The following is a 16,779-nucleotide window of genomic DNA, read 5'->3' as shown; positions in this document are numbered from 1 at the left end:
AGTACGATAATACACTTGGACAATAAAAAAGTGTAAGATAAAAATTAACTTAAGTCGCTTAAATGGAACCTCTCTTTGACCTCAATTTGTAGCCATGGCTTGTACCTGGAGTTTAGCAACTCTTCCATTGTCTGTGTAGGGTGTTTTCTCGTTATGTAGGTTTGGGCACAATAATAAAAGCCAATTTGCCTTTTGATACGTGTTTAATAGAAAATTAATCTAAATATTTGACCATATGTTGTGTATCGTCAAAAATGAAGCGACAAACGAGACGAAAAGCTAACGTAGAACTGAAAAATAAATTCTTTTTTCGTGACAGAAATGACCTTCACGTTGCTTGGTATACCGCGTTTACACAGAGGCGTTAAACCGAATAATGCTAATAATTAATACAATATTGGCGTAAACAGTCTGGATCACTAATCCCTGATTTAGAACACTCCTTTTTAACATATCCCAAACAAAATTGAAAGGATTTAAGTCAGTGGATTACGCAAGCCATGCGAATACCTGATATTGTGTTCCTCCAAAAGGTTTCTAGCGGTTCTTACAACATGCGGATCTATATTGTCGTGTATAAGTATAAAAATTTGAACTAAATACTGTATTACATAAATGAGTTCCAAAATTTGATTGCTGTATTCGGTTGCTGTTAAAAACTCTTTAAGAGGAATCAGATAGTCCTAAAACCTCTTCAAAACTAACACTAGTTTACAAATTTTCACTTTTAAAATTGTACCTCGATAAAAAGGTATTTTCAACACTAATTTGAGGAGGCTGAAACCAAAAATTAAAATTTTTTATTTAAAGAACCGTTTTTAAGATTTTCACAAAATAACTATTTTTTTGTGTCATAATGCAATAGATCTGCGATATATTTTTTTTTTTTGGTAAACACAAGCACAAGAGGAAATTCCTATGTCACTCTTGGAGTGGTGCTTGCGCGAAGAAATTTGTGGGCATTTATCTTGAATCGCTGCAGGTTGTATGCGTCGGGAAATATGTGAGGTGGAAGCCCGTTCCACAAAGAAGATGTTCTTCAGATGATTAAGTCCCGATACAGCGACGTCCTTGGGGTAGACAGGTGGACTCGATGTTGATGAGCCGCAACTGCTAGACGCGTCCTTCTTGCCGGAACAGCCCTGGGTGGAATCAGGCCTGTCAGCTCAGAGGAGCACTTACCGTGATAATAACGGTAGAATAAACAGAGATCAGCCACCTTTCTCCTGTGTTCCAGACTATCCAGACTCTTTGTCAGTTCTGGTTTGTCGATAAGGCGAATAGCTCTCTTCTGTCACAGTATAAAGAACAAGACAGTAGGTTCACTCTCTTGCGGCCGTTTGAAGTAGGGACTTCTAAACAGTGCCGACTTTTTTTACGCGGTCGTAAATCATTATTTAGTTTCGACGTCAATCCTTTACGATACGGGGGGTGTTTGAAACATTTTTAATAAGGAATATTTTCGTACATCGCGGCGGGCAGCGTGTAACATATGGAATTTTTTAAAAATAAAGGCACTTTGTATTATTGTTAAAATGAAATTGAAAGAATATTATTAAGTATCTCTTTTGAACAAATAACTGTAAGAAAAACACTTGGTAGATAGCTTTAAAATTAAGTTTATTAGAATGTACACAATTAAATCTTAGCTTTACGTTCCTTTCATGCTCTTTTCTTAACTGACCAAGAAACTACCTACCTAATATTACATACACTTAATTAATAATAACTTGGTTAATATACCCATTTTTTAAATATTTAATAAAATTTACATAATAATGTGATAACAACACTCAGCATATGGAACTCGGTAACAGTGAAATATAAAAAGGCAGTTAAATAAAAAAAAACTTATTAAATGCCTAATTATTTGCTTTTTAAATAGGAGATGAAAGAACAAACCACTAAAATTCAAATAAAACGAAAATAGGTGTTTTACAACCTAGAATTCATATAAATATGCAAAATAAATATATTTTTACATTGGGGATTATAGTACACATCAATATTTTGAAACTTAAACCCTTAAAAACCACCCTTAATGTCGAAAAAAATGCAGTTTTAAGTATGGTTAGACGGTATAAGTGGCTAAAATTTATATCATTCAAATGATTGCAATGCAACTAATAATAAATCGGATAGCTTTCACTATTAAAAACCACCACTAATAACAGAATATTACCAAAAATTTTGCATTTTTATAGATTAAAATCACGATTTAAAAAAAATATGTACTCTAAATCGCTGACACTTTTTGAACATATTATTGGTACCTATATATAGTCCATTGTAGAAGGCTACGCTTTAATTTTTGAAATAAATACATAATTTTTTATGATAAATTTTTTTAAAACTGCAATTATTTTTATTTTATTCCTAACTTTTTTAATTTTTATGCTAATGACTTACAATCAAGTTTATTTTTAAAGTTTTTGATAGTACATACTTGAAAAAATGTGCTAGATATTTGTCTAAAAAACGTTTTTTTTTTAAATTATTTCACGTTATTATTTTACGTCATTATATTTTGTTATCTAAAAAAAGGGGTTATGTTCACACAGTTGTATCTTAGCGCCTATAGCACCTAGATAAATCAAACAAAAGCCAATCTTTTGTTTTTAAACCAACTTTTGTTTATTAGATTTTTTTGTAGGATCTCAATTTTCCGAGATATTTAAGAAATACTGAAGAAAAGCGTGTATTTATTTCTGTAAACTAATCCATTTTTATTAAAAAAAAATGTATATCCCCTTTTACTCCTGCAGCCATCTACGCAACATATCGCCGGCATTTTTAAAGTACAAAATTTCCGCACAACGCTATTATAGTTCTAATATTGAAGACGCCCCTGTATAACGCAGTCGCCACCGGGCAGCAAAAAAGAGTAGCATCAGAAAGCGAGTGAGAAAGGCAACATTTTGGGCGGCGCTTAGAGTGATCCTTCTATTCTAGTTTATGTTCGGTGCTTCTGTATAGAATCCAACAGGTTTAAACTATGCTTGGGTGCAAAGCTCCAGACATGCGAGCAATACTCGAGGGAAGGGCGTATTTGAGCTTTATAAAGAGTCAGCAGCTGTTCTGGTGTATACAGTTTTTTCGTTTTGAAAAGCACTCCGAGTTTTTTGGAAGCCGCCCTGGCGACCTCGGCAACATGGTCATGCCAGGACACACTGTTGGTGACCTCGACTCGTAGAAGATGTAAAGATGATTTCATTGGCAATGTTTTCCCTGCTATAACCAGCTCCGGGCCACCAAGGTTAGTCTTCATCGTAAATACTGCAGCCTGCGTTTTTTTAGCGTTAAAATTGACCAGATTGTTACTGCCCCACTCCAAGATTGCTCTAATATCGTTGTTGGTTGAAGCTACTTGTTGTTGCCTAAGATTCTGAGAACTTGCGGCTGTCGTTGGTTTGGCGGACTTAAATGTGGAAATAAGTGTGCTATCGTCCGCAAAGCTGTAGATTGGATTGACAGTGGTTTTTAGCAAATCGTTGATATATATCAAGAAAAGGGTGGGGGATAGAATGCATCCTTGAGGGACTCCAGCCTTAATGTTAAATTTGTCGGAGAGGTATCCATCGACGGCTACTTGGATTGTTCGTTGTTCAAGAAAACTTTTGATCCAATTCAATAGTTTTGTATGCCGATTGAGGAGAGCTTGGTTAGTAGTCCCTCATGCCACACTCTGTCAAATGTCTTGGAAATGTCAAGAGCGACTGAGCGGGACTCGCCGTGCTTCTCCATGGCCTCCGTCCACAAGTGTGTGACGTAAGCCAAAAGATCGCCGGTGGATCTAAGCTTTCGGAAGCCGTATTGATGATCGCTGATTAGTCCAGATGATTCCAGATATCTTAACAGTTGTTGGTTGACTGCTTTCTCCATAATCTTTGATATTACTGGAACTAGTGCAATCGGGCGGTAATTGGAGGGCATCGTCTTCTTACCCTTTTTGGGTACAGCTTGCACTCGAGCAGTTTTCCAGCTTGTTGGAAATTGGCCCTGTTTATACGATGCCGTGAACAGTCTACATAAGGGAGGAGTAAATTCGTCAGCACAACGTTTTAGTATTAGGGCTGGAATTCCATCGGGTCCAGAAGCTTTGTTGGTGTCTACGCTTTTTAGAATTTTATTTATAATTCGTTGGGGAAACGAAATTCCTCCCATCGATGAATTCACCCTTGGCAAATATGGCGGTGTTTTGCCTTGCGAGTGCAGAGTAGAATTGGACGCGAAGAGTTCACCCAGTAAGTTGGCTTTTTCCCTTGCTGTTACCGCGATAGAACCATCATCTGCTGTTAGGGGTGGCAAGGCCGACTTAGCAAATCCTTGACTATCGGCTTTCGATACCGACCAGAAAGATCTTGTTCCATTTGGGCAGTTTAGCAATTTGTTTTTGATCCTGTTGTTGTGACTCTCTTTGCATTCATCAATAATTCGCTTGCAGCTATTTCTGGAGGCTAAAAAGTTCCTCCGATTTTCGATGAAAGGATGTTGACGCCATTTGCGATATGTTGCATTTTTAGTGTTAACTGCCTTTTTGCATTGTTATGTTATAAATATTATCCCGGCAAGACTATCTGGTTTACAGGGGCTATTTCTAGGGAGTTGAGTTTGTTCGACAGTCTTGGTTTAAGAGTTCTAAACAACAAGAACATCTTCCTAGATCTGATAGGTTCTAGAAACCCTGTTAAATTTAAAAGATGGAACAAAAAAAAAAAGAACCTATCAGGCCGGCTTCGTGGGTTCTCTGTATGGTCAGTTGCCTCAGTCACACTCACTCACTCAGTAGTAAAACACCTTAATTTAATTTAAATAGGGTGTTTATTAAAGTCTTCATACTCAATAGCTTAATTTATCAGAAACAAGGAGTTAAATCTACATGGTAAGTAAATATAAGTAAATATACAAGATGGTCTTAAAAAGGTAAACAAAAATAAATAAAAGATATATATATATATACAAGTTTATAACCCAAAGGTAGATACCTGAATTCGTCAGTGATCACTTCGGAAGCATTACATAATAAGGCGTAACATTGAATTGTTTTAATTTAGATAATTATACCATAAATATAGTTAGTTAAGTTTTAAATATTAAAATGAGAAAGTGATAATAAATTCATGTTAAATCATACAAAAAAAATCAAAAGAAGAATATGGTTAAGATTAAAAGAATGTGCTTACGGGTCAAGTTCCATGGTGTTCTTCTTTCGGGGGCGAGAGCCCGCGATGGGCAATTTTTCACCACATAGGGCTTACGGCATGATGTGTGTTGACGGGGCTAAGGGCGGCGAAATTATTTTTCAGGCTTCAGGGCGAAATCCTCATCACTGCTGGGTCACGGCTGGCGGTTTACACTGTCATATTTAAGGAGCCGAAGTTTCGATAGGCATCAAACTACTAAAACCCATCCTGCTTCAAAAATATTTCGTTGAAACTGAAGAAACACTAATGCATTTTAGTTTTAGATGTTATTTTAACAAAAAAGGTGCTGGCGGAGAGAGATGATAATAGATTTATTTCAAACCTCTCTCCGTCACAGCGGGCAGCACGGTTCACTCTTGACGGACGCAGGAGCTGGACAGACCCCCAGATGCGTCGCGGAACTGCTTAAGTAGTAGTCCAAAAGACGTCTGGGCGCAAGACCGGAGATTGAGGAACTTCACTCGTTACTTTATGGGTTTAGCCGCTATGGGCCCAACCAAAACCCATACATAGGTCACTAATAAGCAAACCATAGAGTGCCTAGTGGAAAGTACAATTACGGGCCAAATCGTAATAATTCGACACGCGGCGCCACTGGCGTCCGCTTTAGTAAACCGGTTGACCAATTCAATTGCCGTGAAATCTTCTCCATGCACAGCATATTGTAAACAATAACAAAGAATTAAAATGGTGATAATATTGATAGTGGTTTAATGAAAAATATTGGCGAATTCCATTAAGAGTCGAAGGCAATTGTAATTATGGTGGGTGTCTCAGTTTTGAAAGAAAAATTTAGAACAAAGTCATTTTTAAATATTTTAACCAAATGAATAAAAGTTAGGATTCTCCAGATCCCGTCTAAAGCGTAATTAATCCTGCAACAAGGTTGAACCATTGCTTGTTGTTTGATCTGCATTTAGTAGAAAAAGGGATATAAGCTTCCATTCCTGCCAAGATCGTCTCTGTAATTTGGTTTGCACATTCTGAGATCTTATTGGTTCTAAATCAGATTCCTTTCCAAGGGAATGAGCGATAAAATTCCTTAAGATGGTTCCACTCTGCTGATTTATAGTGCCATACCTTCCGCGGCATCGGAGGATCCTGCGTTTTAACATCCAACTGGCAAGAGACTGTTATCAATTTGTGGTCCGATGTTCCTAGGGGGGCATGTACTGATACAGTGTACGAGTCAGGGTCTGAAGCCAAGACCAGATCTAGGAGACTCGCGAACTCGCCGTCTCGATCGGGGATTCTGGTAGGTTCCTCCACAAGCTGCGTAACCCCGCATATGGTGGCAAATAGCTCAGCTTCTCGTCCTTCATCGTCGTTCTTCTTGCAGAAGCGCAGCCAGTTGATATTATGAACGTTAAAATCACCCATGACGATGATTTTTGCGCTTGGGTAGTCAATTTGCAGTTGGTTAATGCAATCAACCAGGTTCAAAAAGAGCCGTCTATATTGGGTGTCGCTTGGTGGTCTGTAGATACAGCAGATAAATTTCGTGGCTCCACTGGCTATTATTTTGAACCACATGACGTCGAAGTACGCAGGTTCAAGCGTTTCCTCCCGCTGGCAACTCAAATCGTTCTTGACAAATACTGCCAATCCAAAGTTTAGTCGAAATTGGGTGTGTAGATCGTATCCAGGATAAATGAGGTGAACATTTGTTGTTGAAGGTTTCACCTTTGTTTCTGCTAATGCCAGAATGTGAGGCTTATTTGATTGCAGGTGTTGGTGTACTGCATTAATATTGATGTTTAGGCCTCTGATGTTGCAGAAATTGATTTTTAGGCTTTTTGATCCGCCTGATGGACCCCCCCGACCAGCCTCCGCCCGGAGATCCGAATGGGAGGCGAGTTTACCTCCGGAAAATTTTGGTCGTGAGGGCGCCATCATGCATTTATTTTTCTTCTCCATTTTCCCTTTGGAAACCGGACACATCGACATGGCGGCGAAACGTGAGTTCCATGGAACCACTTCACGCCGCCTAAGTCCTATGTGGTGGTATTGAACCGGGCGATGCAAGTGGACAACATCTACCACCGAAGGGGTTGCTCTTTTAGTCGCCTTTTACGACAGGCAGAGCGTACCGGAGGGCTATTCTACCCCGGCCCTCCCCGGGGACTTATTTTGCGATACAATAATAATGAAATAATATTTTATGAATAAGCAGGATTGTCCGGTCATCGGGGTTACTCACATAACTCCTGGTTGCATCACATAACTTCAGCCCTTGTATGTGGAATCGTTTTGTACATTGGATGGAAGAAATGAAAGAAGCCTGTTTCATCCCAAAGAAACCACTTCTACAAGAACGCTCCTATGGACCAACCCTTAGAAGAGAGTCGGAAAAACCAGCCTTTTAGCCCTTATTTTCCGAAATTAAGGAGGGAAGAGTTATGTGATGCAACCAGGCCAATAACCCCGATGACCGGACAATCCTGCTTATTCATATATTATTTCATTATTATTGTATCGCAAAATAAGCATTTATAAGTAATATTAATTCCCATAATTAGTTTTAATTTTACTTATCTTTTAATTTTCGAGTAGTAAAGATCGTAGTTAACTAGATAGTGAATCTTGTTTTGTGCAGAATTATTTGAATACATTTCATTTTTTAAAAGTTAGTATTCATATATAATTCCATCACTCCCGTGGCATTTATTTATTAACATAGTAATAGACACAAGCAGCAATCATAATAGTAATGTATAATAGTTTAATTTTTGTTTAATGTAGTTTTTCCTTTAATTTTGGATTATCTTATTATACTAAGAAAATAAATGTTGTTATTATAATTTTAGTTGTACTACGTTTTTCTTTATCTTAACTGGTGTAAAAGTTTGTACTTTTTCGAACGAATAAATAACTAAATTTTCTCCAAATTTAACAGCTCTAACAAAGAGTCCAAAGCAATCTTTCCTATTTTTATTTTTAATCGAATTGATGAATTATTTACATTTCTACTTGATTTTAAACTGAATTAATTAAATGTGATAATATTTTTTTCAGATCATCCCTATTGAGCAGCCTTCGTAGAGACACAACCAGTACTGGATCCGTTTTAACCGAACGTTCATCATCTATTCAAAAAGTCATAATATCGCCGCTTAAAAGACCAATTGAAAGGTGTGGTATTAAATATTTATTTAATTATAATTAACTTATATCTCGTCTATATTTATGAATATAATTAAATGTATTAGGGATGAAACACACATTGTAGAACTGCCACCCGCTGCCAATCAACATGTGGTCGAATCACCATTGAAGCACAAAATTACGTGAGTATTATCTAATTTTTTGGAATAACCATAAGTGGCTATATTCGCTAAAATCATTTTAATTATTACATTTTAATTTAAATATTAAAAATCTGGCTTCTGAAATTTCTAAAGTTATATATCATTTAAACGGATATCAGTTTCCATGCGGCTGGGACAAATTGTATGTGCAATTTCAAAGTTTATCAAGACTTTGGTTCACAAAATAAAAACAGTATAATTTGTAAATTTTTTTTAGCAAAGTATATACAGATACACTTAAAACATTTGCCGTAATTAATTGAATTTCGTATATGACCCGTTGTTTTAGTTCTTCGATATTTCTGGGTCTTGTAGCATATATTTAACTTTAAGGTAAGTAAAAATCTAATAAAGTAGGGTCAGGTATTCTTGCTGGATATTCGATTGTTCCTCTTTCCAATCTATCTATTGTGGAAAGAACCATAAAGAAACAATAAGTCATATGTACATTAATAGCAATAAAAGTGGCTTAATCTGAAAGTAACTCCCAGTCTAAAAGTGTTTGAGCATTATCAACCAAATTTATCAAGGGATCTTAATCTACAATCAAGATTGTTCTCTAGCAGCTCTGGTTTCATTTTAAAGACTCTGTTGACTTTAAAATTTTTAAAACTTGATTCTTTATAACTCAGTAGAATATCCAGTTTTGTATGCTCGTTTACCGATGGTTGTTTTTACCTACGGATATTTCTTACAGGTCCATGAATTCTGAATTGCTCCTCAAATGTTACTCACAGTACATCTGGTTTCTAAACTCAATCATCATTAGGATTTCGATTTTTAAACTTTCTACTAAGTACGGCATTTTGCCCTAAATAAATACTGGGTGCTAATTCGATTTATCTCACAAAAACCTGTTTATTTGTGCAGTTTTCTATTAAACAAAAATTTGAATAATTGTATTCACTTAAATGTGATCATGTACGGTGACATGTACATAATTCCAAGGTAATTAGGTCATTTTATAGCGATTAAGCACCTTCTTAAAATAAACAAAACACGCATTTAACGTCAGGATATTTTTTTCTTAAATTTCATGCTTCCCAACAATTTTTTTCTTTCAACTAAGTTAAATATTAATTTGTTTTAAAAAGAAGAAAACCACGTCAATTTCTTTTTTAAAAGAGCTTTCCAATAAAGTGCCACTAGTGGCATCATCCCATTTAAAAAAATTAAGTAGGGTTAGGTTTCACTCTTTCGGATGGGTTGGGTTTGGTCGGGTTTTTTTTATAGATTTTTAAAGGCGGCAAAGAATCTTAGTAGACTTTTTTTGCGTTTTTCTAAAATAGCCTTAATAAGAGCGCTAGGGAATTTATTTCAGTTAGAGTCCCCACCCTGTATATTATTCCAAGTTTAAGGGTAAGTTCCGTAACCTAACCTTGGTGAATCGTCGGTTAGAAGCGGTATTTTTATGGTTCCTGAAAATATCGGTTTGAAATGGAACGCTCCGGTTTCTTGTTGGTCCTTGTTCTTTGTTATCGTTGGTTGATATTAGGTTATAAATTCCATTTTTGTTTTATAGGTACCTATTATTATTTATAATACCAATAATGAATGCAAATCCAAATGTTGTTGGTATATTTGAGCTCCTGCTCCTAAGCAGTGATGAAAGCTCTAGTAGTAGCGATGATGAAGAAATGGGTTCTGTGCGTAAGTGTTTTTTCCAAAATTGAGGGTTTGTACTTTTTTTTTTTAAATTTATATCAAGATCAAGTCTTGGGTTTGAATTGCAGTCAAGTGTATTCAATGCAATGAATTGAATGAAACAATTAAATGATCAAATTTCATAAGCAGGAATAAAACACGAAAAAATCAAACCACGACAATTTAATCCACGACACCATGTAGGAATAACCAAAGGTACCAAAAAAAATTATGGCTTGTTTCGGTTGACATTTGTAACCAATTTTTCAGGAACCGCGTTTGACAATCGAACCGAATTTCAGAAATTGAATAGTTATAGAACGGTAACCGGCACAACCGGAGAAGCCAGTTAAGTTACGGAACTTACCCTTATTTTTGTTAAAAGTTGTCAACTTTGGGAATTGTTATTTGAGAATTGTTTTGAGTACTTGGGCTGACTTAAGTTATTGGAGAAGTTTTCGGGTGTTTTTTATTTGCCGCAGATTGGGCATAAGATTTGGCAACCTAAAGTACATAATTTGAGCACCTCGTAGGGAAGCTCTTACCTGGATACTAAACAGTTAGACTGATATGTGAAGGACTTGGACCTGAGGAGAGAGATCAGTGTACTATGCTTTGATAGAATCCCGGCTTCGTTAAACGCCCCTCACACGATCAGTATTACTGACAGTCTTGAAGACTGACAATATTTCGTCGAAGTGCGTTCAGTCACCAGTCTGCTGATTTGCTCCAATCTTCTGTTGCTTGAAGCAGTTAAAGCTTATCTTGGTTCGATTCATGGAGTTTTTTCCTTTATCTGGTATTTCCACGTCAGATAAAAATTGAAGTGAATGAAACGTCCACGCGCTTGGTTCATACACATCGTCTGTTGCACTGCCAGTCCGTTTGGAATCCTTAATTTTTTTTAACTCTCGCCTAAAATTGCTTCTTAGCGTATTGATTTGTTTTTTTACATCGTCAATGGTCGCATTCGGTTTGTACTTCACAAAAATTTTAAGCAGAGCCGTAGCCGATCGAGAGTTCTAGCCGTGACACTGGTTTCGTGGCGTCAAAATAGAAGCCGAGATTTGGTGGCGCACGCCGTACAGTGGAACGACTAAGTGGAGATACCGCGGGACCTAATATTTTACATTTTACAAGATAATATATTTTTTTTATTATTACGTATTTTTAAGCTGCACATTATTTACTTGTAAAAGAATATGCCATATAAAAAAATATATATATTTTATTTTGAAGATTATTGAAAAAAAAAACAAATTTTCAAAAACTTATTCTTGACACTTTTGTGGGTTATCTTGGTTGCTATGGGAAAGTTTTTGCATTGCTGTATTACTTTTTCGTAAAAATCTTAATGCCGAAAACAAAATTAGGTAGGTACCTACGCCAAATTTTTGTTGCTTATTTAAAAAATCGAAAATTTTAATGATTCCGAAGATAATCAAAAAAAACCAAAAAAAAATTTTAAATCCATTTTAATTTTTTCTGAGCTTAAACAGGAATGCAGTAAGAGGTAGGCATTATTCTAAATAAAATTAAGATTGTAAAATGTAAGTTAAAAATAAAATTGTTAATTTACCCACCTAATTTAAATACCGAATTTTTATTCTTTTTAAAACTCAAAGCGAGTATCAAAATAGTTTGGTAGTATTGCCGCAGCCATGTTCTCCGGATGCCGAACTCACTGTTTATCGAACTGTGTTCATAGGTGTATCGCCTAGTTCAGCGCCGTACTTAGTGACTATTTTGATAGCGTTTTTACAAAGCGTAGCGTTTTTTATAAAAACTTTTGTATTAAAAGAGGGGTATGTCAAAAATTATTAATGAAGCAAAATAATTGACTTTGCCAAAGTTTTTAATAGCTGCAAATTTGGCTGTATGGCTTAAATAACATAATTAAGCATTAATTAAAGTTGCAGCAATGTAATATTTTTTTTTGGATTTTTAAGGACATTATTTATATTTCTGCCATTTTAACAGTGTTGCCATATTTAAAAGAGTTGCAAAATTGTACACTTTTACTTTAGTTGGTACTTAATAATATAACAAAAATTCGCAGATGTTAGAATTGTTTTGAATTGTTGCCAACTATTTGTCTTTATTTATTGGCCTAAGACTTTCTATTTGTTTTGAAATATTACTTTATTTGTATAATTAGTTATCCTTAAACTACTATGTAGTCAGATATTAATCTAAATGCGTTACTATACAGGGTATTAATTAAGTATGTACCATAAATAATTTAACAGGCGATTGTTTGAGTAATTTTAAGACAAAAAGTTCATATGAACATAGGTCCGCAAGTTCTCTGGCGGTGTTATTTATAACATTAAGGAGCTAATTTACCCCTAACATGATTAAATTTATTAGGTTCAGTGTAATCTCGAACGGGACCTGAAGAAATATTTGTGGCAAAAAAATTGGGGCACCTCAATTTTGTGCCATTTTTAATATGTTATTTGATTTACTCAAATACAAATACAACTTTTTCGTATCTCGCTTATTTTTCGAGAAAAAAAAAGTCCACTTAATTGCATATCCCTGGATCACACAAGGAATTTGGGGAAAAGTTTCTTTTGGAATTTATTATTAACTAAGCAAGATACGATAAAAATTCAAGAGACAAAAAAGTTTTATTTGTATAATCCACAGAACATACTAAAAATTGCACAAAAGTCAGTGGCGTATATTTTAGTTGTTGTTAAATTTTAACACCCTGTATATTGAGAACGAAGAATTTCTGGACATATGTTTATATGAACTTTTTGTTTTAAAATTACTCAAAGAATGGTCTCTTAAATTTATGGTACATACCTAATTAACTTCCTGCACGTATTCTTCTATATCGTCGTTGTTAGATGTAGAAATGCGATGTTTATTTGTGTTTAAATATTTTGTTAATGTATGAACTTTATTAATATTAAAAAATCAATATTTGTACTATGTAGCTATTTTTATTTTACAAGATAATAATATCTAAAAAAATGTTTAAGTCCGGCTCTAGCCAAGGCAAAAGCCGCGTGAACCGTAGCGAGTGTCCGCGGCATCCCTACTATAAGCAAATATGCCGCGCCTGCGTTAGTACACATGCACCGAACTCGCCTATTCAAGCCAATGTATTTTTATTGAAGTGCGACTGCTGGTTTCTTTATGCTGTGGCGATGCGGTCGTCGCCTCGCATGATTTCGGCTTCTGTTGTGAGGTATCGATGGAAGCGGGGATAAGTGTCCAGGCTAGAACTATCGATCGGCTACGGCAGAGCTTCATATCCTCTTCTTTTCTTATTTCTGTCACAATATTCAGATATACTTGAATTCCACAATTCGGGCATAGACCTATAATATAGGTCTATAAATTGCGTTAAAATATATTTTTTTCCTTTTTCTTCTGCTTCAAACAAATCAGGTGAAGCTATCGAGCTCAGAGCGGTCGTTTCCTGAGTTTCTTCCATTGTGCACGGTACTCAACTTATCTCTGCCTCTGTCTCTGCACGGTGCAGGATGCAATTCAGACTGACGACTGTTGGAATGATCGACAGTCTCGCCCTCACACGGTCAGTATTTTCATCAATATTTTAGCTCCGCCCCCAATGACTGACGTGATTTTCAGGATCCCGAAAATCACATCAGTCATTCATTCACGACTGACAGTCTATCAGTATTTGCCCTCACACGATCAGTATTACTGACAGGATTTTGAAATACTGTCAGTAATACTGATCGTGTGAGGGGCGCTTTATGTCATCCCTTTTTGGGGTAATGCAAGTAAGATATACAGGGTGTATATCTCTGAAACTAAAAAAGTTAGTAAAGCACAACTTGGTACAAATGTTAAATAGGTAGGGGAAGCTACAATTACCATATTTTGATTAAAGGGTGAGTCATTCCTTGAGCCCGATGCACGCCAACTCAAAAATTTTAAATGGCACCACCCCTTTTGTGATACCTTAAATTAAAGGTCTTTTGCAGTAGTATTCAGCTGCATAATAATTTTTGCTGAATTTTATATAGGGTCAAAAAAAGGTATAATTTAAATAAAATATACTCTGTTTTATAAAGTGCCTATTTTATTTAAATAGATACTCAAAATGCTTTCCATTTTGGGCTAAACAAAAGTAATAAAATTGTTTAAACTTATTTCTAGCATTCTGAAAGCCTTACCTTGGAATAGATGCACACTTTACTACTCTTCATGCTTATGTAGAAATGGCAAAAAACAACACACTTTATAATATCATACAATAAAAAGAATTTATAATAGAATATGAAGAATTTTTTTTTCATAAGATACTTTATAAACAAGTCAACGTTCAACGTTAAACAAAAAAAAATCATTCTTTTACTATGTCATTTTATTCTCTGAATTTTGCACTAGTTTGCACCACTATTTTCGAATTTTGCACCGCTACCAGTAAGGAGCTACATAGCTCTAAAGAGTCTCTCTCAGCCCCCCCCCCCACAAAAATTTTTGGGCTTTTTACTATGTCATTTTATACTACGAATTTTGCACCACTATTTTCGAATTATGCACCGCTACCAGCAAGGACTACATAGCTCTGAAACGAGTAGAAGTAAGCTTTGTTACGCGAGCCGTAAGGCGAGGGAATTCCACACTTGTTATAGAATATACTATTTCAGTTCGCAGTTATAAAACCATTGTGAAATAAATACATATTCGTAACTAAAGGGATTTGGGAGCTAGTTATATTTATCTAGTATACTAGTTATATTATCTAGTATACTTACCATAGTTAAAGTATCTAAACACACTGTTTTCACTTAAAAGTTTTTAAAAAAATACTGTCACTGTGACTATCGGTATAGAATCGAGGTCTTTCTTAACACTAAACACTTTAGCTGCCTTGAAGATGCAAACAAACCCCCGCGATCTCAGACGCGTCTATAAATACCAGTGTTGCTAAAGTAAAAATACCAATGTTAAGACGAATTTAGACTTGAGCACACATGCGGTGAGTAGCTTCGCATACCCATGCGTATGCAAATGTGAATGGTGATTTCGTGGTTGAAGCTCGCCGCATGCATCGCTTCCCCGAATGGCCTGAGCGCCAAGCTCAATATCGGTATTTTGACGGACATCAAAGAAACATTATACGTGTGCGTTGGCGCTCAATTTGGACGGGTTTTAAATAGAGATTTTTTAGAGCTATGTCGTCCTTGCTGGAAGCGGTGCATAATTCGAAAATAGTGGTGCAAAATTCGTAGAATAAAATGACATAGCCAAAAATTGTTGTGGGTGGGGGGGGCTGAGAGAGACTCTTTAGAGCTATGTAACTCATTACTGGTAGCGGTGCAAAATTCGAAAATAGTGGTGCAAAATAGTGCAAAATTCAGAGAATAAAATGACATAGTAAAAGAATGATTTTTTTTTTTGTGGGGGGGCTACCATAAAGTTAGCCCCCCCTCATAAAAATTCGTCATATCTTTTCACCTATAGCGGTGCAAAATTTGAAACTAATGGTGCAAAATTAGTGCCAAATTCGAGTCTAGTTTTCATATAGTTATGGCTACTGGGGGGGGAGCTATCTTAATCGACCCATCGATCGCATTGTTGATTCCACCGACCCAAGTAATCTTTACCAGTGACATCGTCAAAAAATATTTATTATTACAGATTATGGTTTAAATTATAAACAATTTTACCGTTTATTATAACCTACTTCATTAGAGTAAAGATATTTATCTAATAAAAAGCATTTTTATGGAAATTAAATATTTTATATTTATTATAGATTTCCTAATAAGTTTTTACTATCGTAACAGTTCACAAAAACACTCAAATACGTCTTTTTTTAACCAAAAACTAAAGAAAAAACACAGAACTTCACAAATGCCGAATGTAAACACAAGTCCCTTTATAAAGATGACATCAGCTTTTCCTTGCGGTGTTGCCATTTCAAATTTTTTTAGAAGCGGTTTTAGGAATAAAAAAGTTAATATTTTTTTGCTTTGAAGATGTTATGTTTGCGCTTAGAATAATATATATTTATTTTTGCTTTTTATTTTTAATCCAAAATCTAACGTCAATAAGTTAAATTAACATTATTATATGTGTTGATATAAAGCTGAAAATTTCCTCTTGAGAATGCGTGTAAACTTGACAACAGAAAATCGATGAATACAAATACAAATACAAAAAGATTTTATTTGTCAGTTTTACAATCAAGTTACATTTTTGTGTTCACTTATTTTATTATGACAAATAGAAGTGTCTCTCGATTACAACAACCGTTTACCTGTACCATCAGTAAACTGTAGTACAAGTGAGACAACCCTTTTAAAGACCTTAAACAACTATTTACATTCCAGTGGCAATACATTTTAAATATTTATGAGACAAAATTAAAAGAACCTATATTTGAATAGGAATGTAAAAACATAAAAAAAATCAAGAAAAACCACTAAGAAAAATATTAAAAAAAAATAGATGCACACTCATGAAGTGATATACCCTCAATGGGGAATGGGGATACCAGCTTAGATAGGGAGGCAGCGCCGATGCGAGAAAGCGAGAACGGGGACGGGCATGCAGAGAAATGCAGATGAACGGGCGAAACTAGTCGGAGAAACGTAAAACTTTTTTTTTGCAAGTACACAAACAAAAAA

The 16,779-nt window shown here is 35.4% G+C and overlaps 1 protein-coding gene and 1 long non-coding RNA gene across 3 annotated transcripts in view; both read left to right on the top strand.

The window, feature by feature from the left end:
• LOC126733819 (uncharacterized) overlaps window positions 1–16,779 on the top strand; it is a 308,547-nt gene that overhangs the window by 208,334 nt on the left and 83,434 nt on the right. The gene's annotated exons all lie outside the window — the stretch shown is intronic.
• The window catches only part of LOC126733811 (titin-like), a 150,617-nt gene that overhangs the window by 103,007 nt on the left and 30,831 nt on the right, over window positions 1–16,779 (top strand). For both annotated transcript variants that reach the window (XM_050437225.1, XM_050437224.1), the window contains exons 11-12: window positions 8,220–8,336; window positions 8,414–8,491. In XM_050437225.1, the coding sequence (XP_050293182.1) occupies window positions 8,220–8,336; window positions 8,414–8,491 (195 nt within the window). The remainder of the gene's footprint in view (window positions 1–8,219; window positions 8,337–8,413; window positions 8,492–16,779) is intronic.

The sequence above is a fragment of the Anthonomus grandis genome, chromosome 3, assembly GCF_022605725.1.
Source record: "Anthonomus grandis grandis chromosome 3, icAntGran1.3, whole genome shotgun sequence".
Lineage (NCBI taxonomy): Eukaryota > Metazoa > Arthropoda > Insecta > Coleoptera > Curculionidae > Anthonomus > Anthonomus grandis.
Note: the sequence above shows the minus strand (reverse complement) of the source record. Positions and strands in the feature narration are given on the sequence as shown.